The sequence below is a fragment of the Sorex araneus genome, chromosome X (genome assembly GCF_027595985.1).
Source record: "Sorex araneus isolate mSorAra2 chromosome X, mSorAra2.pri, whole genome shotgun sequence".
Classification (NCBI taxonomy): Eukaryota; Metazoa; Chordata; class Mammalia; order Eulipotyphla; family Soricidae; genus Sorex; species Sorex araneus.
Genome location: NC_073313.1, coordinates 220,272,060 through 220,294,454, shown reverse-complemented (window position 1 = coordinate 220,294,454; position 22,395 = coordinate 220,272,060). Strand labels below are relative to the sequence as shown.

At 37.0% G+C, this 22,395-nt stretch overlaps 1 protein-coding gene and 1 non-coding gene across 2 annotated transcripts; one reads left to right on the top strand and one right to left on the bottom strand.

Moving 5' to 3' along the window:
• The first annotated feature begins 4,580 nt into the window (after window positions 1–4,580).
• Window positions 4,581–21,246, top strand: ZSWIM2 (zinc finger SWIM-type containing 2). The gene is made up of 9 exons (XM_004601212.2): window positions 4,581–4,745; window positions 5,941–6,017; window positions 8,114–8,154; window positions 11,987–12,197; window positions 13,592–13,843; window positions 14,473–14,557; window positions 15,895–16,007; window positions 17,130–17,283; window positions 19,690–21,246. The coding sequence occupies exons 1-9, from the start codon at window positions 4,581–4,583 to the stop codon at window positions 20,476–20,478; spliced, it is 1,887 nt and encodes a 628-aa protein (XP_004601269.2). The 3' UTR covers window positions 20,479–21,246.
• TRNAM-CAU (transfer RNA methionine (anticodon CAU)) lies at window positions 6,286–6,358 on the bottom strand. The gene has a single exon. It is a non-coding gene; the product is annotated as a tRNA-Met (tRNA).
• Window positions 21,247–22,395: the final 1,149 nt, after the last annotated feature.

Below are 22,395 nucleotides of genomic sequence, written 5' to 3'. Positions count from 1 at the left end.
AAGCTACAATATTCTTTGCTGTATTTTTTCCTACTTTGTATTTTAAAATTTATTGACATTTTGGAGAGTTTCTTCCACTGCTCTTTTCATTTCATGGAGCATCAATAGCACTATCTTAAAATCTTTAGGTAGCTTGCATGGCACTACTGTATTGTGAGTTCTTTGCACACTGTTGTCTTGATCTATCTGCAAAAAAAAAAAAGTGGTTCCCAAACTTTTACTTATCACCCACTTTTTAGATTAAAATCAGTATTGGGGCTGGAGCAATAGCACAGCGGGTGGGCGTTTGCCTTGCACACGGCCGACTCGGGTTCGAATTCCAGCATCCCATATTCCAGCATCCCTGAGCACTGCCAGGAGTAATTCCTGAGTGCAGAGCCAGGAGTAACCCCTGTGCATCACCAGGGTGTGACCCAAAAAGCAAAAAAAAAAAAAAAAATCACTCAGTATTGCCTTTAAGCCAACAAATTACACCCCCCTCCAATTGCACCTGAGATCTCTACCAGCCATACACCCCCATAAATTCCTGGCCTCTTTTGTGATTTGTCAAAATAAACTAGAATGCTTCCACTTTTTACAATATACAGCATTCACATTAGCTATGATGCCTACCATTTATCGGTCATCATTTCATTTTCCAAAACTATGGTGCTATTGTGTCCACTCATACTACTGAACTTGTAGATTCCTGCCTTTCGCAGCACTCTTTTTACATAGCTTCATGGGGGGGGGGGTGTAAGGTAGTTAATTATATTCATTTTTCAATTTGTAAAGCAACAACCTTTTATCATCTCAATTTATAAAACAGAACTTTTTTTGCCTCCTGAGTCACTAAGAAAACCAAAATATATTGTCAAACAGCCCGTAACTTTTTCAGCACAACAAAACCAAATATGTTCTCTACAGAGTCCAGCTATCTACTACATATCTGATTATCTTATTAATAGTAGTATTATATATTAATATTATATTAGTACTATTATATTAGTAGTATTATCTGATACACCATAGGTCACAACAAAATCATGACAGCTTCTTTAAGTTGTGCATCCAAAAATATGATTTTGTTACCAGCTGGTAACAAATATATATATATGTAATACAAATATTATATATAAAGAAACTGGGGCTGGAGCCATAGCACAGCGGGTAGGGCATTTGCCTTGCACGCGGCCAACCCGGGTTCGATTCCCAGCATCCCTCATGGTCCCCTGAGCACCACCAGGTGTTAATTCCTGAGTGCAGAGCCAGGAGTAACCCCTGTGCATCGCCAGGTGCAACCCAAAAAGAAAAAAAAAGATAAATTTTATGACAACTAGGATTTATTTGGAGGAAGGGTGTAGGAAATTACCAGACAAGTCTAGATTAACACATCCATCTAATGCATCTCCTTTACAAAGCCTATAAGCACCAGGATCAACAGATTTTAACCTGGTATACACTCACTCACCTGTTTCTTTAGTTTTACGAATATTGTGTTTTTATTTATATTCTTACAGCTCTACCCTAAGAATTAACCTGAGTAGTTGTCTCATTTTTCTTCTTCTTTTTCTTCTTCTCTTTTTAAAGAGGAACACAAACTCTGAACCCTTGAGAACTGAGATTACAACCAGCCAACATACCTGTCTTCCACTGGCATTTCTGCATACTTCTTCCTGTGTGTTAGACAGGGCAGGGAACCAAAAGCTGATGCTTCCTGTCATCTGCAGCTCCCTGACACCATTCCAGACTTTAGCAAACTTCCCACACATACTTGCCCCAGGTGTTCTCACCCTTCCCAACCACATCTCATTGTTTCAATCCAACTTGTACATATTTACACACACACACACACACACACACACACACACACACACACACACACACATACATACATGCACGCACACACACACATTGGCAACTGATATCTTTGAAACATCTGTTTCTTTTCTCATCACCCCTCACAGACCCTAGGAATTCTGTTCCATTCTTCCATACAATTTCAAGGTCTAATACTCCTTTGGTCTCACTTTTTAAATGTGTTTTGTTTTGCTTTGGGGGAGGGAGGGGTCACACCCTGTGGTGTTCAGGGCCTATTCCTGGCTCTCTACATAGGCCATGACCCCTGATGGTGCTGAGGCAACCTTATGCGGTACCAGGAATTGGAATCAGGGTAGACTGGATGCAAAGCAAGCACCTTAAAGCCTATACTCCCGCTCCTGCCCAAATCTGATAATCTTAACCCAGCTTTTCATATTTTAATCTAGTTCCTGTTATTTCAAGACCAAATTGTGTTGCTAAAGAAATAAAATTAACAAGTCATTTATAAACTTAAAGTTAAGATTTATAAACTTTAGGTATATAAATCACTTGTTTCTAACACCATTTTTCTTTATATAAACTTTAGGTTTGTAAATCACTTGTTTCTAACACCATTTTTCCTTCCCTAGGACCAAAAGTAACTTGAAGGGAGGTATTGAAAATCTAAAAAGAGACATTTAATTTGATTTAATATTTGCATAATTAGCACTTTCACACACTCTCAAAAGATTATGTAAACATATGGGCAGTCACCTGACTATAAAAATGTTTTTAAAGTCTTAACTGACAGACACATAAACAAATGTCTTACAGCTAGACTGGAGTTCTGTCAAGCAATCTGTGCTTTCTCCTTTTAATTTCTATGTAATCTTGAATATTGTTATACTTCTTACCCCCAAGTGGAATTTATGAGCCTATATTCAGTTTTCATAATATCTATTGTCTTAACCATGTGATCTCTCTCGGGAAAATGGTATTAATTGCTCATGGAGCAATAATCATTAATTAAACTTTATTATTCAAAACAAATTTTATGCAGCTTCTTTATTTAAAATTTTTTTATTAATGAATCACCATAAGGGTACAGATACAGATTTACATATTTTCGTGCTTGTGTTTCAGTCGTACAATGCTTGAGTACCCATTCCTCCACCAGTGCCCGTTCTCCTCCACCAATGTTCCCAGCATCCCTCCCACCCCCATCTCATCCCCCCACCCCACCCCGCCTCTGTGGCAGGGCATTTCCTTTTGTTCTCTCTCTCCTTTTGGGTGTTGTGGTTTGCAATGGAGGTACTGAGTGGCCACCATGTTCAATCTATAGTCTGCTTTCAGCATGCCTCTTCCATCCCAAGTGGGTCCTCCAACCACACTTTTACTTAGTGCTCCCTTTTCTAACTGAACTTTTATGCAGTGTCTTAAAGTTATCTAAGGACAATTTTCAGAGGATAGGTAAAGATAATGATTGTGAGGAAACATGGAGGATTCAGAAAAAATAGAGGGTATGATGGCTGAATAAGTGCCTTCCATCAACCCACCCTTTATTTTGTTGTACAAGAAATGTAGGTTGCCAGTAATATATTTTAAGGTTATAAAGTGAACTATAAATAAAGTTAATTTAATATATAATTAATTTTCACTTTAATGAGGTGAGGGTTTGGTGGCTTGTTTGAGGACCACGGCCTGCAGTTCTCAGGGGTTATTCCTGGCCCTATGTTCTAGAGTGACCCTTGGCAATGGATCAGGGGTGCTGGGGATAGAACCCGGTCAGCCACATACAAGCAAGCACCCAGTCCCTTTAATGAGGTGGTTTTTGGTTTTCTGGCTTTGGGGTTTGGTTTTTGGGCTATACCAGTTTGTTTAATGAAGTGTTCTTATTTTTGTTTTTGTTTTTTTTGTTTTTTTTGTTTTGGGGGCTGCACTCTGCAGGTGCTTAGGACTCACTCGTGGCAGTGCTTCGTGGACCACATGGGCTGCCGGTAATCAAACCTAGGTTGGATGTGTGCAAGTTGCCCGCTGAAATATCTCTCCAGCCCCTTTGATTTTATCTCAATACATAATTTTATCTCAATACAAAACACCACCACCATTAATGCGGAAAACGCAAGTCTGTATAGTTGGGGTTTGGGATACACTCCAGGTTGCTTGGGGCTTACTCCTGGCCTGACTGGGGCTGAGGAGACCGTATGGGATGAAGGTGGGCCATCCACATGCAAGGCCTTATTCCCTGCAGCTGCTTCTCCTCCTCCTCTTCGCCACTCCCGGCTCCCGACCCTCCGCATCCCATCCCCTCCCCACACACACCCCCAGAGACTCTCCCTGACTGCGCACGTACTCCACAATTAGGGAAAGTCTGTGGATTATCTTTCACGTCAACGATCACGCTTGGTTTTCTAGCAAAGATAATGAATCATCACAAGATTTGGGCACCCAGAGTCACCAGGCTGGGCAACTATTTCAGTACACACGACTTCAAGCTCCTACGAGGAAGCAGCAAAAGAAAAAATTAACTGACACTATGCCCTGGGCTGTCCGTTTCTGTTAGCCATTGGTCATCACCAACGCTCCTTACTCAAAAGCGTCGCTTGGAGCAACCGAATAGGCGTGTGAGCTTGGCGCCTACGACATCCACCCGCACCTTTGTCTCCAGCTCGGCTCAAGGCACGCCGGAAGTCACTGAACAAGGCCAGCGTCACCCAGGCAACGGGCGCACGCGGTTGTCATGGGGACGGGTGCTGGCGCCAGCTTCCCCAAACGGCCGCCTACAGCAGCATCCCGGCAGGATGCTTCACCGAGGCTCCAAGGCCTCCGGGAGGCGAAGACACTTGAGCGACAACCTCAGCTGGCACCAAGACCAGGCGTTGAGCAGTAACATCTACCTGCTGCGGGAGATGGGACCCACCGGCTTCCTGCTGCGGGAGGAGGAACCGGAAAAGAAGAACTTTCGAGTAACTACCGCCCAGACGGCTCAGGGGGCTGTAGTCTCCTGGGCCCGACACGGGGTTAGCCACCAAGCGAAATCCCTGCGGTGCTACTCCCCACAGGCGGGAGTTCCAGATTCTAAAGCTGGGCAAATTGCAGAGGGTTTGCTAGAAGTGTCTCGCTTCTAGAGCCTAGGACTCCGACTCTTGCAAGATTGTTAGGCACTAACAATCGAGCTACTTCCTAGAGATCTAGCAAAAGCAGGGGACAGCTGTGTGGTTTGTTTTAGGCGCATCTTGCATACCTTCCTAGCACTCTAGTCCTGTAACTGGAAAGATAGGAAAAACCCAATAATCTGTTTTTATAGCATAGATATTCGCTAAATAAATTGCACTGAATTTTTTTTTCGTTACCCTTATATCACTTTGAAGCTATAACAAGACACTTTCTGTTTGCCTGGGGGCTATGCCTTCCAATGCTGGGGCACTACTCCCAGCTCTCTCCTCGCACTCCCTTGCAGTGCTCGCAGACCTTGAAGACACGGGATCAAACTGTAAGTGCTTGGCCCTTGAGCTATCTTGCCCCATAACAAGACCCTATTTAATAGTTGTTTCAGCCAATACACTTGGTGAATAAAATTAAACTCACCAACTCAAATGCACAGAATTAACATGCAGCATAAAAGTTATCTCCACTGCCAGGGAAATTTTCAGTGAGAAATTTCTATATTTTTATGTTTTTAAGATTAGATTTTCCTAATTTGCAAGGATGTAATATATATTGCACAGTACCTGTAGTTAATACTCTATTGCATATTCGAAACATTCTTCAAAGTTCTGGCCACACAGAAATGTGTCTGTGTATAATGGCACATATTAAATAGATTTGAAGTGGTTTCATAACATGTGCAAATATCAAGGTACTATCTTATAACATATGGAGCTAATATAATATATCAATTAATTCTCAACAAAAATAGATACAGAGATTTCATCTCCTTAAAAACAGTGTTAATTGATCATACAAGTTGTTGATCAGGCAGGTGAAAAATCAAACTGAATCAATGAATATGCAGGTGAAAAATCAAACTGAATCAAGTTAAGATGTCCCAATGGGTAAGAAGTATTCAGGGGACTCCTAAATCCAGTTTTCAATTACCTTAATTTTACTCGCATTATAAACATTTATTGGAGTTTCAAAGCTTTTATTTTTCTTTTAAAGGTTTTTCTAGGAAACCCTCATGTTTGTGATTGTTCTACATTTTTGAAAGAAAAGGAACTCTGTAAGCATATATGCTGGTAAGTGACTTCATAAGGAAAGTCTTCCACCAAAAAAAAAAATATTTATATACGTTACACCTTTTGCCCCTTTGTTTTCATAGTTTGAATGTTGCAAGATAAGGAAATTTACCCTTACAAAAATATAAAGTGGGGGTGATGTGTGTTCTGGAGGGAGCATAGGAACACTGGTGGCAGGAAATTGACACTAAGTGGATCTGGTGTTGAAATAGCATATGCCTAAAACTCAACTATCAACAACATTATAAATCATGTTTTTAATTATGGCTGCCCCCTCTGAGGTTTGAACTCAGAACCTTCAGATTATGAGACTGACGCACTGCCTACTGCTCCAAGGAGGCAACTTTAGTTACCCATGGCATATTCGATATGCCAAAAACAGTAACAACAAGTCTTATAATGGAGGCATTACTGGTGCCCGCTCCGGCAAATCAATGAACAACGGGATGACAGTGCAGTGACAATGCAGTGCAGTTTTTTAATTAAATTTTTTAATTAAAAATATAGAGGCTGGAGTGATAGCACAGTGGGTAGGGCGTTTGCCTTGCACACGGCCGACCCAGGTTCGATTCCTAGCATCCCATATGGTCCCCTGAGCATGGCCAGGGGTAATTCCTGAGTGCAGAGCCAGGAGTGACCCCTAAGCATCGCTGGGTGTGACCCAAAAAGAAAAAAAAAAAGAAAAATATAAAGGCAAAATGGTTATAGCTTATCAAAATATTTTCAGGTATTTTCTTTCTGAACATTGAAGAACATTGAATAAGTTGACAGACTTACCACTCTATGTATTGATGTTTTTAATCAGAAAAATTATTCTTATTATGTACAGTCCAAGACTATTTCTGTTGATTTTAAAATGTTTTCTTTAATGTCAGGAGCTATTTGTAAGAAAATCCCAGAAATGAGTTATTAACAATTTATATTTAGTTTGAACGCAACTCACTTTATTTTATTTCCATATATTTATACCGACAAATCATTATTTTTAAAATATCAAGAAGTAAATAAAAGAGGGACAACTTGCATTTCAATATTTTTAAAAAATTAATTTTTGATGTTTGCTGTTAGCATTTGATTCTTAATATACATTAATACAATATATTCAACTTTTACCTATACAAAAATGCTCCTCTTATTACATATATTTTTATTCCTCACAGATGAAACATTTGGGAAAATTATATTGAGAAATATGTTTTAAATATTCATGTAGATAATTCTAGTGTTACTAAAGATTAATCAGAGCATAAAATTTCTGATACTTTTGTACTGATGTTTATTTAACCTAATTCATTTTTACCATGTTTAGCCAGAAAATAAACATAAATATAATTTAATATTTAATATGCTATAGCTAATGTGTTTAAGTGCAAATTTAATGTACATTTTATATTTAAAGCCACATTGCACTTTAAATGTTGATGATTGAAAATTATTTTTTCAGGGGCCAGAGTGATAGTGCAGCAGGGAGGACATTTGCCTTGCATGCGGCAGACCCAGTTAGATTCCCAGCGTCCCATATGGTCCCTGAGCAATGCCAGGAGTGATTCCTGAGTGCAGAGCCAGGAATAATTTTTTTTTTCTTTTTGATTCCTGAGTGCAGAGCCAGGAATAACTCCTGAGCATTGCCAGGTGTGACCCAAAAAAGAAAAAAAAAAGAAAAAAGAGATTTTTTTTTTATCATATATTAAATGGTATGTCTTTAAATTGCTAAATTGGTCCTCTTTCCAAATAATTATTTCATTTTCAAAAGTGGGAAACTTCTAGAGAAGTTTAAAGTGAATATTTGAAAACCTAAATTCCCTCACTGTCTCTATAAACAACCCTATGTAAAAACAAACAAACAAAAGCTCACAATGATTTGTTTCCCTGGGAAATCACTTTAAGTGTCTTTGGTTTCCCTTTATCATACTTTTCACATATGCTTTTTTTAAATATTTGTGATTAAAATAGAAAGTTGATTACAATTTAAATCTTTCAGCAATATAAATTCCATAATATTGCTATTCCTTTTCTAAAATTAAAGCAAAATTATATATTTCAAAGTTATGTTAAAAAATGAAAGTTCAACTTTGTTTTCTACCTATGAATATTAGGATCTTGTTGAAAAAATTCAAGCTTCCAAGGACTCATGAATGTAAGTTTCTTTTTAACTGAACTTAATAGCACCTCTAGCAACTTCTATTTATATTTTCTTAATTTTTAAAATTTGACATCTATCTATAGCTAAATATGTTAATTAAGACAACTGTAATGTTCTTCTTTCTAGTAATAAAGAATTTAACTTTGTATTCCATATTCAAATTCATGAAGCAGAAATTTAAAAGAAGTGAAACAAGACAGGTTTTTCAGTAGAAAAAACTACCTAGTGTTCTAAGCAAAGATTCACAGTGAATTCTGAATCTAAAGTACTTTTAATTATGAGAAGAACTAATTATTTGACACTAGAAATAGATATTCACATTATGTAATGTTATGCATATTTTTAAATAAAACTTATTGTTGGTGATTAAGCTGAGTTTTGAGTCAGACATATAATTATGAACTTAAAATTCTAAAGTCTTCAAAAATAAAAGAAAGCAAATAGTTTTACATAGATCATTTAGATTTACACATTTTGTAATAAAAATACTGCCATCAAAGAAGTGTCCCCCAAATAGTCTCTCCTATTATATTCCCAACTTCCATAGCTGCCTTTCCTTTTCATTTACTTTCCAAAGCTAGAAGTATAGGTATTCTCCTTGATTTTTGCTCTCCTCTCTTCTTCCTTGTATTTTAGAAATCCTATAAAGTCATTCTACAAATCCATTTCTGTTAACCTTGACAACTCTCAACATTCTCCTTCTTACTTCTTACTCTCCTTCTTCTTCAACCTTCATTAGCCCTTAGACTTACTGTACATTATACTCTCATTGTTGTCTAAGCCTGCAGCTTGTTACTTTTTCTTTTTACACTGTTGAGAACAGTTTTCCCTGAGATGTCACTTAGTTTCCACTTTATTCTTTCACAGCTCTACAAACAGCAAGGATTAGATTGTAGGACTATTTCCTTCTCTGTGTCTCCTTTTTATCTACCCGGAATGTTCAAATCCTCTCCAAGGTCATAGTTATTCTCTGCGCTGTTTTGTATAGTTTTATCAGGTTTCTTTACTAGGGCTTCCCAATAGCAGGTCATGTCATGCCATTTGAGGGGGCTGGAGAAATGACAGGGAGGAGGCAACAGCCTAAGTGGGTGAATAAGCATTCAACCAGGAGGAGGAGGTGGGTGCTGAAAGGTACTGTTGCTGAAAACCCTATCAGCACTAATAATAAGCTTTTGCACTGTAAACCACAGTGCAAAAGCTTATTATTATTATTATTATTTTGTAAGGCTTCTCTCTAGAAGCAGATTAGTGGGTGGAAAGTAAATGCGTGTGGGGGTTGGGCGGGGCATTGCCCGAGGGAAGTAAACACTGGTGAAGGGATCAGTGTTGAATCATTGTATGCCTGAAACCCAATCATGAATAACTTTGTAATTTCACAGTTCTAATTTTTTTAAAACAAAAAAGATCATGTGAGCGACATGTAATTTTCTAGTTATCTATATAATTTAAAAGTTTAAAAAGAAAAAAAAAACCCTGACCCTGAAAAAGTCCCCAATCATTGGGAAAGACAGTAAAGAGAGGTTGCTAAAATCTCAGGCTTCTGGGATGAATGGAGATGTTACTGGTGCCCGCTCAAGCAAATTGAGGTATTATTAATTTAAAAGACCAGTTTGCAATAATGATTTTACATTTTAGAGGTGCTATGTTATCACACTATCCACACCAAGTGTCAATAAGGCCCCACAACCAAAGTGCCAATAGCCCTCCCTCACAGGCACAGGATCTTTCCCTTCCACTTTTTCCTCCCCCACATCCTTAGGTAATGTCAGTTTCATAGTCATAGTCCTAGGGTTTCTTTTCACTGGGTATCAGTTATTCCCTTATTTTGTTTCTCTGTGAATGAGATGTCTGCTATTTGTTCTCCTTCAGATTTACTTTGTTTAGGACGAGAGAGTACAGGGGTAAAAACTGCTTGTCTTGAACATGGCCAGCACTGCTTGATCCTCAGACCCACATATATTTTCCTGAGCACAGAGCAAAGAATAGACTTTGAGCACTGCTGAGTGTGGCCCAAACACCACTCCACACAATTAATAGATTTATTTGTTTACTGTGATGCCACTCAATTCCATCTATGAAATATATGTTATACACACTTTTCACTATCCACCCACTAGGTAAGTAGCTGTTGCCAGGAGTAGAATTCTGGTTCCTACATATTTTTATATTTCTTTGTTGTTTTGCTGTTGTTATTTTTAGTTTTGTTGTTTGGGAGCCACACCCAACTGTGCTCAAGACTTAGGGATCACTCTTGTCAGGCACAGGGGTTCATATGGGGTCTTAGGGGCCAAACTCCAATCAGAAATGAGTCTTAATAATATATTTTAATTTAATCCAATTTATCAAAATATTGTGTTTTTTTGTTTGTTTGTTTGTTTTTGGGTCACACCTGGCAATGCACAGGGGTTACTCCTGGCTCTGCACTCAGGAATCACCCCTAGCAGTACTCAGGGGACCATATGGGATGCTGGGAATCGAACCCGAGTCAGCCACATGCAAGGCAAATGCCCTACCCGCTGTGCTATTGCTCCAGCCCCTAATTTATCAAAATATTATGTCAATAAAAAGATTAATTTTAAATTTATTTCATTTGAATTTCAATTAGAGACTGACAACATTTAATGAAAAGTTATTAGTAGCAATCTGAATCTTTTGTACATCAATTTTTCACCTGAATATTTTATGAAGTCTAAATGCAGATCAAGTATTTCAAACAAAAATTTAGTACCTGGTTTGAAATATACTATAGGTATAAAGCATACGTGCTGCTCCATGGTATTGAACAGTTTGGTATGGAGAGGGGAAGAAACTGTATATCAAAATCATAGCATTAACACTATTGCAAACATGTAACCCAAACTATAATAACTATTTTTTACAAGTTTGCCTATGGTGAGGTGGAGGAGGATGAAATGGGGACATTGGTGGAAGAATTCATGTTATTAAGTATGGAATTGGAATTTGCATGCCTGCAATTTTTATTAACAGTATTGTAAATTATAATGTTTTGGGAGTAATTATACTATTACAACTTAAAGAAAAAAACTTGTGTTATATTGAAATAATTTTTAGTGTCTATATTGAAATGCATGAACACATGAAGAACAAAAACTGCTGATAGTTATGACATTTTAAGGAAAATGTGAGGGGAAGATATGTATGGAGATGAGTTAGGAAATGTGGAATCTAGTATTCTCTGCTTCAAAGTAGAACACTTACAATACAATTTCTTCTAAAGACAGATGAATAGGAAAAAGTTCAGAATTTAAAGAATACGTATCTCAAAGGTGCAGACAATATTACTTCTTGTCCTGAGGATTACAGACCGAACATGTCAAGAGTAGGCCTATCAAAGATACTCTGGTGGTCATACAAAACTGAGTCAGGAAAAAATAAAAAAACACGATTAAATGAGGCTTTCTTTGCTAATACATATTTATATTTTCATCAAGCAAATGAATTACCTTAACTATTGAATTATCTCAATTTCCTCATTATGTATTTACACCCATTTCTGTTAATATCCTTTTATGTTAACAAGATATTTATAGACAAGATCAAAATATTATAAACAAATCTAAAGTTAAGTGTTATCACTACCATTATCCAAAACCCTTGTATGCAGTTTGCAGAAACATTTTTTTTCAGTCACAAAAAGAGATACTTTTTATAAAATGAAAAGAATACCAAAGAAGTGGTAACTCAATGCAATAATTTAACCAGATCTGTTTTTAATGGTTAAAGGAAAATTCTTTCAGTATAAGTTGTTACACTTTGGCATCTCCGATTTTGCTCCTGATTTTTAATAATTCACTTTTTTTACTAGCTGCTTTGCAGTTAGGTCTTGTGGAGGGTGAAATCAATGACTTGCTGCGGGGGATACATCAGGCTCGAACTCATGGACAAGAAATGAAAGAAGAAAACTTGCCTATTGAGGAAGATGGGTATATCAAACAGAAAGAAATTGGTTCAGATGATATCTGCTCTATTTGTCAAGAAGTGCTTTTAGAGAAAAGGCTTCCTGTCACGTTTTGCAGGTGACAGTTTTTTTCCTTTGAAGTCTAAAAACTTACAAAAATTTTTAATTTAATATATAATAGACTGTTATGAGACATTCTTTTAAGAGAAACAACAGAAGTTGTAATAGCATATTTGTAATCATTTGGCTTCCTTTTGTTACTGACATGTATGTTATTATTATTGTTACATGTATATTTTACTCTAAATTTTTCTGCAGTATCTTTGGTTTTGGTTTGGGACCACAACCGACAATGTTCAGGGGCTGCTTCCAACTCAGTGATTGTGGGTGTCTCCCAGTGGTGCTTGTGGGACCTTGTGGTTCCAGAAATTGAATCTGGAGTTCCCACGTGCAAAGCAAGCACTCCATACCCTTATGCCATCTCCCCACTTTATTTTCATCTTAAAGGTGAAAAGTAAAGCATAACTGTACTTCATAGCTCTCTCCACTTGAATTACTAAAGCAGGATGATTTCCTTTGTGTGTGTGTTTTTTCACATGTGAATAAATGCAATGATGTAGTTTTCTGAAATTAAAGATTATGTTAAATTATAAAAATTCCTTACAGTTTCTCAAAATTATCCCTTTAAACATAAATGACTAAAAATTTCACTCATATACAAGTGTTTATTGAGAAGATCATTCATACTCTTTTCTACAGCACTGTAAAGTGAGACATATAAAGATGCATGTTGGACTTGAGCAATTATTTGACATAGAAACACTTTTTTCTTTTTTTCCTCTCATTTATTTTTCCAAAATTTTTATCAACAGTATAGCTAGTGTGGTTACCTCTCTTGCATATTTTAAAGTTACTCTCTATTATCCAAAATATTTTCCTTAACAGATATATTTATGAAGAACTACCACATATTATGAGATTTCTAGAGAAATAAGACACCCCCTTCTCAATGATGCATTTTATATTGTTATTTCCTTCTTGTTATTAAGACAACATTTATTTTTTACTTTAAAGATGACAATTTTGTTAATGGAAAAATATTTGCTACCGTTATTTTAATGGAGGGAAGAAACTTGGGGTTTTTGTGAAGACTTTTGTTTCTGTTTTGTTTTGGGGCCACACCCAGCTATGCAGGATTTACTCTAGACTGCTCAGGGATTACTCCTGGAAGGGCTCAAGGGACCAATATGATGTTTTAAGGGATGAACCCAGGTCAGCCATGTGCAAGACAAATGCCCTACCTGCTGCATTATTACTCTAGTCTCAGGAATTTGTTTTTGATCCCATTAAATAAAAGATAGAGGAACATATAGATAAGATAGTATAATCAAATAAAAATTATTTCAGAATCAATTTACAGCAAAAGTAAAATGATGGTACGGAGATTTTTTTTTATATAAATGTATAACATTTGCTGTATACAAATGATAAACTGAACTTTATTTCCAACAGGTTTGGCTGTGGTAATAGTATTCATATAAAATGCATGAAGATTTTAGCTAGTTTTCAGGAAACAACTTCAAAGACTGGCATGTTGACCTGTCCTCTGTGTAGGAAAGAGTTTGCACCGTTAAAGCTTATTTTAGAGGAATTCCAAAACTCTAGCAAATGTGTGACTACAGCAGAGAAAGAGCGACTGGACAAACATCTTGGAATTCCCTGTAATAACTGTAAACAATTTCCAATTGTGGGGAAGTGTTATAAGTAAGTGTCATCAATAAATTTAAATTCATTTATTCTTTTTCTTTTAACTTCAGGAAACTAGACAATAGAACAACAGTCATTTACCCTGCTTCTTTCTTCTATGTATACTCTTTGCTATGTATACTCTTCTATGTATACTAAATGATAGTTGCTTATTTATGACTCAGATTGGCGACCTATGCTAGCTCAGTACACCAAGAACTCCCATTTGTTTTATTTTCTTCATTGCACTCTGGTGTTGGCTTTACAGTTCAGTTTCTACTGAAAGTCTGAATTGGCATCCTACCTCCCCCTGAGAGCTTGAACACAGGCTTTGTTGCTTTGGCAAGATGAGCTTCCTAGCTGGAAGCTTTGCTAGAGTACCAACTCCCTGTAACTGTCTTCAACCATCATTGAGGTCACTGCCACAAACTCACAGATCTCCTCTAGAATCTCCAAAAACACTAAAATAACAACAGTCACTAAATTTGTTTTCATTTATTACAGTAGACTTAGGAAAACTAATACAAGGTGAGATCAAATGGGCCTTGCCATGTCTGCACATTTCCTAAGAAATTGTGATCAGAATTACTTGCCAGTAACCATGAAAATAATTAGATTTTTGGTATGTTTGGTGTTTGTATTTTTAGGTGTACGAAGTGTTTAGAATATCACTTATGTCAGAAATGTTTTGATAGCTGCGACCATCATTGTCACTCATTTACATTTCGTGAGGTACAGTATCCATCTTGAATTTCATATGATGTTTATATTTGTCCTGTTGTAAGTCTAAGTAAAATTAATATAAAAATAATAATAAATAACTTAATGGGATAGACTGACTTGTTTTTTAATGAAAACCAAAAAGTTTTAAAACACTTTTTCATAGTACTGTATAAGACAATCTATTGGGGCTGGAGCGATAGCACAGCGGGTAGGGTGCTTGCCTTGCACACGGTCAACCGGGGTTTGATTCCTGGCATCCCATATGGTCCCCTGAGCACTGCCAGGAGTAATTCCTGAGTGCAAAGCCAGGAGTAACCCCTGTGCATTACCAGGTGTGACTCAAAAAGTAAAAAAAAAAGACAATCACTTCTCACATTAGCACTGTATAAATTCCAACACAGTGGCATGATGATACACATGAATTTTTAAGTGCAGCAATTGTAGCCATCAATTTTGAAAGTACGATTTAAAAATAGTTTAAGCATTATGAATAGACTTAGCATATTGACAAACATTTATGTCTAAAATTTCTTTTATCAACAACCATGATGGAAATTTAGTTTCTCCAAATGCTGTATAATAATGCTACAATTTGTTTAGAACCCCAAACACAAAATTTACTATTACCAGTGTAGGTTAATTAGCATTTTACTTTAAAGATTAAAGTTACTATGGGCCCAGAAAAATAGTACAATGGGTGAGTAGTACTTGCCTTGCATACAGACAACCCAGATTCCATTATGGGCTCCGCATAAGATCCCCTGAAAACCACCAAGAGTGGTAAGAGTCAGAGTCAGGAGTAAGGCCTGAACCACACTTGGCTGTGGCCCTAAAACCAAAACTAGAAAGTAAAATAATAAAGTTATTAAAAGTTGGGAATGTTGCTCAAGTGGTAGGGAATGCCTCACATGTATGAGGCTCTGGCACAAAAGAAAAATTTAAAAAATTCTAGTAACTGGTTAATAGTATATAGACTCAATAATAATTTGTAAATTATTTTGTGTAGTTAAATGTAGGCATTTTGGGGGGTCAGCAAGATAGTAAAATTGTTAGAGCACTTGTCATGTATGCAGTTGACATGAGTTCAATGCTTGGCACCCTATGTAGTTCCCCCAAGCACCACCAGAAGTGATCGTGGAGCACATGACCAGAAGTAAGGCCTGAACACTATTGGGTGCTGCCTTAAAACCAAAAATAAAGGCATATTTTAAATGAGGTGTAGTCTTTAATATTATAGTAGATTATAATTTTGTGGACTAAATAATTTTGTAGACTACTAACTTTAGTCCACAAAATTAAAATTTTCATGACTTGAAGCTAATATATATACATTTTACATATTACAGAAGAGAAATCAAAGATGGAGATCACTAGAAAATCTATCTGATGAAATTACAAAATACAGAAATGCTAAAAATGATATAGAAGAAAAGATGCCACATCTTCAAGAAAAAGAAGGGTAAGTTTTTCAGAGAAACTGATACTTCTTGTATGATGGAATATTTAAATTTTCAGCTTGAATAATTTAGGTTCATTTCATTAGAAAATACATATTAAGCGATCATATACTTTTAACATTATAGAATGAAAATGAAGAGCAAACTTTACAGTGGAACTACTCAATATAATCCTAACAACCACCCGTTGATTATGTGACTCATAATTTCTGAACTTCTCTTTGCTACATTTTCCTTTTTTTTTTTATTTTTTGGTTTTTGTTTTTTGTTTTTGGGGCACATCTGGTGGTGCAGAGGGCTTACTCCTAACTTTAACTTTGTGTTCAGGGATCACTCTTGGCAGTGCTCAGGGAACCACATGGGATGCTAGAGATTGAACCTGGCTCAAACGCTTGCAAGGCAAGTGCATTACCCACTGTACTAGCTCTCTGATCCATCCTTCATCTTTAAAATAGGGATCATTTATAACAACCTCAGAAAAAAAATTGTGAATTATGAAATGAGTTTAGTAACTGAGTAACTTGTAAGATCACTCCAGGGTTCCTAGAGGCAATGGCTTCAGATACTAAATTCAGACAATGGCAACACACTTAAAGCTCCTCAGAGAATAGTATAGATTAATAGTTGACCTTTGGCTAGATTCAGGAACACTGGGTTGCCTTGAAACATTCATGGTTGCCTTTGGAAACTTTTAAAGATAATAAACTTTGTTTCTGCTTGAAGAACTTGGAGATGTTGAGTTTTTGTCCCCTTGAAACTATGTTGCTACGGAAAGTTTGTCTTCCCTTTTGTCCCCCTTAACTGTATGCCGACTTTTGCCTCAATAAAATAACTGCTCGCCTGAATTAACTTGTCAATTGACCACCAGTCATTGGCCTGCATGTATTGGTTCCCAGTCAATAGCCAGCATTCATGTGAACTGTATCAGTCATAGACCAAGTTTAAATGGCCCTTAACACCCAGGTACTCTGTCACCATGGGACAGTGACAAAGAAAAGCACTCTTTTCATTCATCTGCTTGACTTACGTGAGTTTTTTGGTTTTTGGGTTTTTTATTTTTTGCCTGTTAGTACTCCTGGTAAACAAATATGACCTTTATTTTCTCTCTGGCTATTCTCCTTCAGCCAGGTGTGCACACCAAGTCACGTGGTGAAGTCACTGCCGCTCGCACTCGTCACAAAGAAGAGTAAGCTGCTTGCTCCAGGATACCAGTGTCGGCTTTGTTTGAAGGCATTTCATGTTGGTGAATATACAAGATTTCTACCATGTACTCACAAGGTAGAAGTCACATCGTTTTACTTTTATTTTCCCTTAAGTCCATTTTTCATAAATTAAATAGCCACGTGTTAGTTGTATTATGAGCAGAGATGTTCAAGTTCAACCCTATATGTAGAAGAGCTACAGCAGATACTATGAAAAGGCAGCCAGGTCTCCTAAGGATGATTTTTTAAAATTTTTTCTATTTTATTATTAACTTATTATTTATTTATTACTTTAAAGACAGGTAAGGAGAGGCTGCTAAAATCTCAGGGCTGAGAGGAATAGAGACATTACTGGTGCCCACTCCAGTAAATCAACGAACAACAGGATAACAGTGATACAGTGATTAATTTATAAATTCACCGTGAGATACAGTAACAAAAATTTCATGTTTGAACTTCAATCATATGGTCATCCGACACCCATCCCTTCACCAGTGCACTTTTTTCTTCTTTTTTTGGGTCACACCCAGCATTGCTCAGGGGTTACTCCTGGCTCTGCATTCAGGAATTACTCCTGGCAGTGCTTGGGGGACCATATGGGATGCCGGGGATTGAACCAACGTCGGCCACGTGCAAGGCAAATGCCCTACCTGCTGTGCCATCACTCCAGCCCCATCATCAGTGCACAGTTTCTACCACCAAAATCCCCAGTACTCCTCCACCTCCCCACTTTCCCTACCTCCCATTGCTTGTGTGGCAGACAATTTGCAAGGTATTCTTTCTCTACTTTAGTTATCTTCGATATTTCGAAACCAGTCCTACCTCCCCTTATATCTGCCGAAAATACAATTGCTAGACAATGTGTTTTGTATATCTTGTTATGGATACAATATAACATTGTGCAGCTGTGAAAGCAGCCGTGCACTTAGGAATTCTAAGATTTTAATAATTAGGGTCTGAAGACCTAATTGGACATGCACAGGTTGCTCATGTCCAAGATTCCTGTGTTTGTCTCTGGATCATGGCCATGTGGGAGCTGGTGCTTCTTGCTGGCTTCTATAAAATGGCGACTGCTGGAGCTCTTAGAAGGCAGGTGAGGGGACGGCACCTGTCCTGTCTAGAGTGGTCAGCGGAGAAGGCCTATTGCAAAGTTCCCGGCCATCTCTTCCGCAAATTGCTCGGGTCCGAGATTTCTGTGTGTCCTCCTAAGGATGAATTTATTAACTAGGATTTATTTTTGTATATACTATCCAAGAATACAAAGTGGTATTTTAAGTTAGATTATTTTATCTATTTAAATTATTTACTAAAAAAGCTTATAGAATATAAACTTTCAATTATATTTTTATGATTTTGTGGATGGAAGATAAAATCTAACTTGATAAAAATTTATTCTTTCAAAAGAAATTAGTGGAATCAAACTCTAAAGTTTTTAGGTTAGGCTAATTTTTAGTTGACAGGTGTTTTTTTTTGGTTGCTTTTTTTTTTTTTTTCTGAAACAAAGCTACTTCAGAAAACTGTAGGGATTTGGAGACCTTATAATGTCTGGTAAATTTTCCTAAATGTGTGATTTATTATTTTATATTTTAAATATCAAATTAATTTTTTTCAGATTTTTTTTTAATTGTTAGTTTTATTCATTAGGAAAGGTGAAATGAATCATGTATAAGTCGTTTTGTTTTGTTTTGTTTTGCTTTTTGGGTCACACCCAGCATTGCACAGGAGTACTCTTGGCGGCTCTGCACTCAGGAATCACTCCTGGTGGTGCTCGGGTGGACCATATGGGATGCTGGGAATCGAACCCGGGTTGGCCACGTGCAAGGCAAATGCCCTACCCACTGTGCTATCACTCCTGCCCCGTATAAGTCGTATTTTAAACAACATTTCAAAATTATATTTATAAACGTTTCTATATTAATGTTAAAAATGGGTGTCAAGGGGCTGGAAAGGTAGAACAGCAAGTAGAGCATTTTTGCCTCGCACACAGCTGACTAGCAACTGATATGGGCTCCTAGCCTCTACCAGAAGTGATCCTTCAACAGAGAACTAGAAATAAGCCCTGAAGACTGCGAGGTGTGGTTAAAAAAAAAAAAAAAAAAACAGGGAAAATGGGTATCAGTACATTATCAATTGCATTTTTCAGTGAACCTTTTGAAATTTTTTTTTTTTGCCTTTTGGGTTACACCCGGCGATGCACAGGGGTTATTCCTGGCTCTGCACTCAGTAATTACTCCTGGCGGTGCTCAGGGGACCATATGGGATGCTGGGAATTGAACCCGGGTCAGCCACGTGCAAGGCAAACACCCTACCTTCTGTGCTATTGCTCCAGCCCTCAAAATATTTTTTATAAAACTTAAATTATGATTATCTTCTACTTATTTTTGTCAACTTGCTTTAGCAGTAATTGGGAAAAGTTTTATAAATAGTATACTTTATAAACAGCATAACAATAGTGGATATTAATTTATAACTTTTTTTTAAGTTTCATAGGAACTGTATTGACAGGTGGTTATTCTACAAGTGCAATTCATGCCCTATTGATGGACAAGTTATATATAATCCTTTAACCTGGAAAGAAACAACAGTGAATGGACACTCACATCAGTCTGTTTCAAACACAGATTTCACTCATCTGACAAAGCAGGAAGAACCAGAACTTTTTATTCCTGGCACTGGATTAGTCTTAAAACAAAATAGACTCAGAAATTTACCTCACATACATGTATCTGAAAAGTTGAATACACCTCAAAGTCCAACCGATACCTATCAGAATATAAGTATAGATTATCTAAAGCCTACCAAATTACAAGAGACAATTTCAAGAAAATTAACCTATGAATATAAAATTAGCCAACATTTTCCCAGGTATCTCCAAGATTTACATACTGCATCTTTTCAACCATTTCTTCCTTCTATTGTTCATAAGAAAACCAAATGTCCTAGTGTAATGAAAAATCCACATATAAATGAAAAATTCCACTTTGGTCAAAGCCAGAAAATAACCAAAGAATGTATTGAACACAACCCAAAGAAGACCCCTGGTAGTAAAATAAAAGAGGACAGCAGCAGGAAATCAAATACATTGCCTTCAGAAGATTTAACCCTTACCATCAATTGGGGTAAAACACAACTTAGCTCAATTAAAAAAAATAATAATCACATTGGGAAAATCAGACAAAAACTTGGTCATTCATCAAAAAAGCCAATATCTCACTCTTTAAATTCAAATACTAGTGAGATATCATTGATATTGGAAGGAGTTCAGTTGTAAAAATACATTATTGATTAACAGGAAATATTTGAATATTGGACATAAAACATTTTATTAATAGAACATAAAATTACTGTACACTCTTGATAAACAGATATAGAATTACCTATTGTCATTCTGCCCACTGTCTACACTACACTTGAAGGAGACAGCCCCATTTCTTATACTAAAAACTTTGTTTCTTAATGGGTATGTCCAGTATAAGTTTTAGAACTTTTATATCTGCCTGTAGACTAATTAAAATAATTATTCTATTAAACAGATTTATTTCAATCATTATTTTTGAATATTCCATTTGATAGCATTTTACTGGTCTTTGAGGAACAGGAAGTGTTTCAGCTGCACTGCAGTTCTGTGGGATTCTCTTAAAAGTTTCCTTTATCTAGTTGTTTTCCTTTAGGGTAGCACTGTAGCACTGTTGTCCCATTGTTCATTGAGTTGCTCGAGTTGCTCAAACAGGCACCAGTAACATCTCCATTGTGAGACTTATTGTTACTGTTTTTGGCATATCAAATATGCCAATGGTAGCTTGCCAGGCTCTGCCATGCAGGCAAGATACTCTCAATAGTTTGCTGGGCTCTCCAAGAGGAATGGAGGAATTGAACTCCGGTCAGCCGCATGCAAAGGCAAACTCCCTACTCGCTGTGCTATCACACAAGTTGTTTTCCTTATTGACAATAAAACAAAAAAGTCTCCTACCACAATCTTGGGTTTTGTTTTGGAATAACTTTATTATTGTTGTTGGTTCTTTGGGTTTTGGGGCCACCCCCAACTGTGCTCAGAACTTGCTCCTGGCTCTGCACTGAGGGATCACTTTTGGTGTGCTCGGAGGATTGTAGAGGGTGCCAGGGGTAGAACCCAAGTCTACCCCCTGCAAAGCAAGCGCCCTACCCACAGTGCTATCTCTCCAGACTCCAGAATAAATTTCAGTTTTGTCTGTGTTTTCTACCTTTTATCAGTGTTATATAGTTTTCAGGATACAAATCTTTTACCTTTTTGGTTAAAGTTATTTATTTTGGTGAACTTTGATGGCATCTGCAGTGGGAAGACACAGTCAATTCTTAGTATAGTGCCTTAGGACTCTCCTGCTTTGGTGCAGATGGAGGGAGGGGTAAAGCCTTGGGGAAAGTTTCTTTAGACTTTCATTCATTGTAGTAATATTATCCGCTTCAACCCTGTAGAAAGCAGTATGGGAAAAGCTCCCATATGAGACACATGAGCTCCCATATGACCCAGCAAGTCCACTTCTTGGTATCTACTCTCTCAAATACAAAAATACTAATTTAAAAAAATATGTATTTCTATTTTCTTTTTATTTATTTATTTGTTTTTGTCTTTCTTTTTTTTGTTTGTTTGTTTTTTGGATCATACCCAGTGATGTTTAGGACTTACTATTGGCTCTGTGCTTGGGGATCATTCCTGGCAGGGCTCAAAGACCATATGAAATGCAGGGGGTTGAACACTGGTCAGCTGTGTGCAAGGCAAAAGGCCCTACCAACTGTAAAACTGCTCTGGCCCTTATACCCTATTTCTATTGCAGAGCTTAATACAATAGCCAGAATATGAAAACAACCCAAATGTCTAACAACCTATAAATGGACAAAAAAGTTGTGGAATATATATACACAATATGATACTATGCAGCCATAAGAGGATGAAATCATGCAGTTTTCTTCAAACCAAATGACATCAAAGGGTATCATGTTAAGCAAAATAAATCAGAGGGTGGAAAAAAACTAGATGTTCTCACTTATCTGTGGTATATAGAGAAACAAGGCAAGGGAATGGAAGGTATCAAATGCTGGGAAATCCTTGTTCCCAAATTGAATTGAGGATGACAAGAAAGGGGGAATGTAAAGGGGAAAGAAAAGTGGTCTGGAGATGATACAGGGACCTTTAGGGCTCTTTGATGGTGTA

Excerpts from the sequence above, each read along its gene's own strand:
- ZSWIM2 (XM_004601212.2), top strand. The coding sequence starts at position 4,581 with ATGCTTCACCGAGGCTCCAAGGCCTCCGGGAGGCGAAGACACTTGAGC. Across the intron at positions 4,746-5,940 it reads CGGAAAAGAAGAACTTTCGA|GTTTTTCTAGGAAACCCTCA; the intron begins GTAACTACCGCC and ends TTTCTTTTAAAG. Across the intron at positions 12,198-13,591 it reads CTTCCTGTCACGTTTTGCAG|GTTTGGCTGTGGTAATAGTA; the intron begins GTGACAGTTTTT and ends TATTTCCAACAG.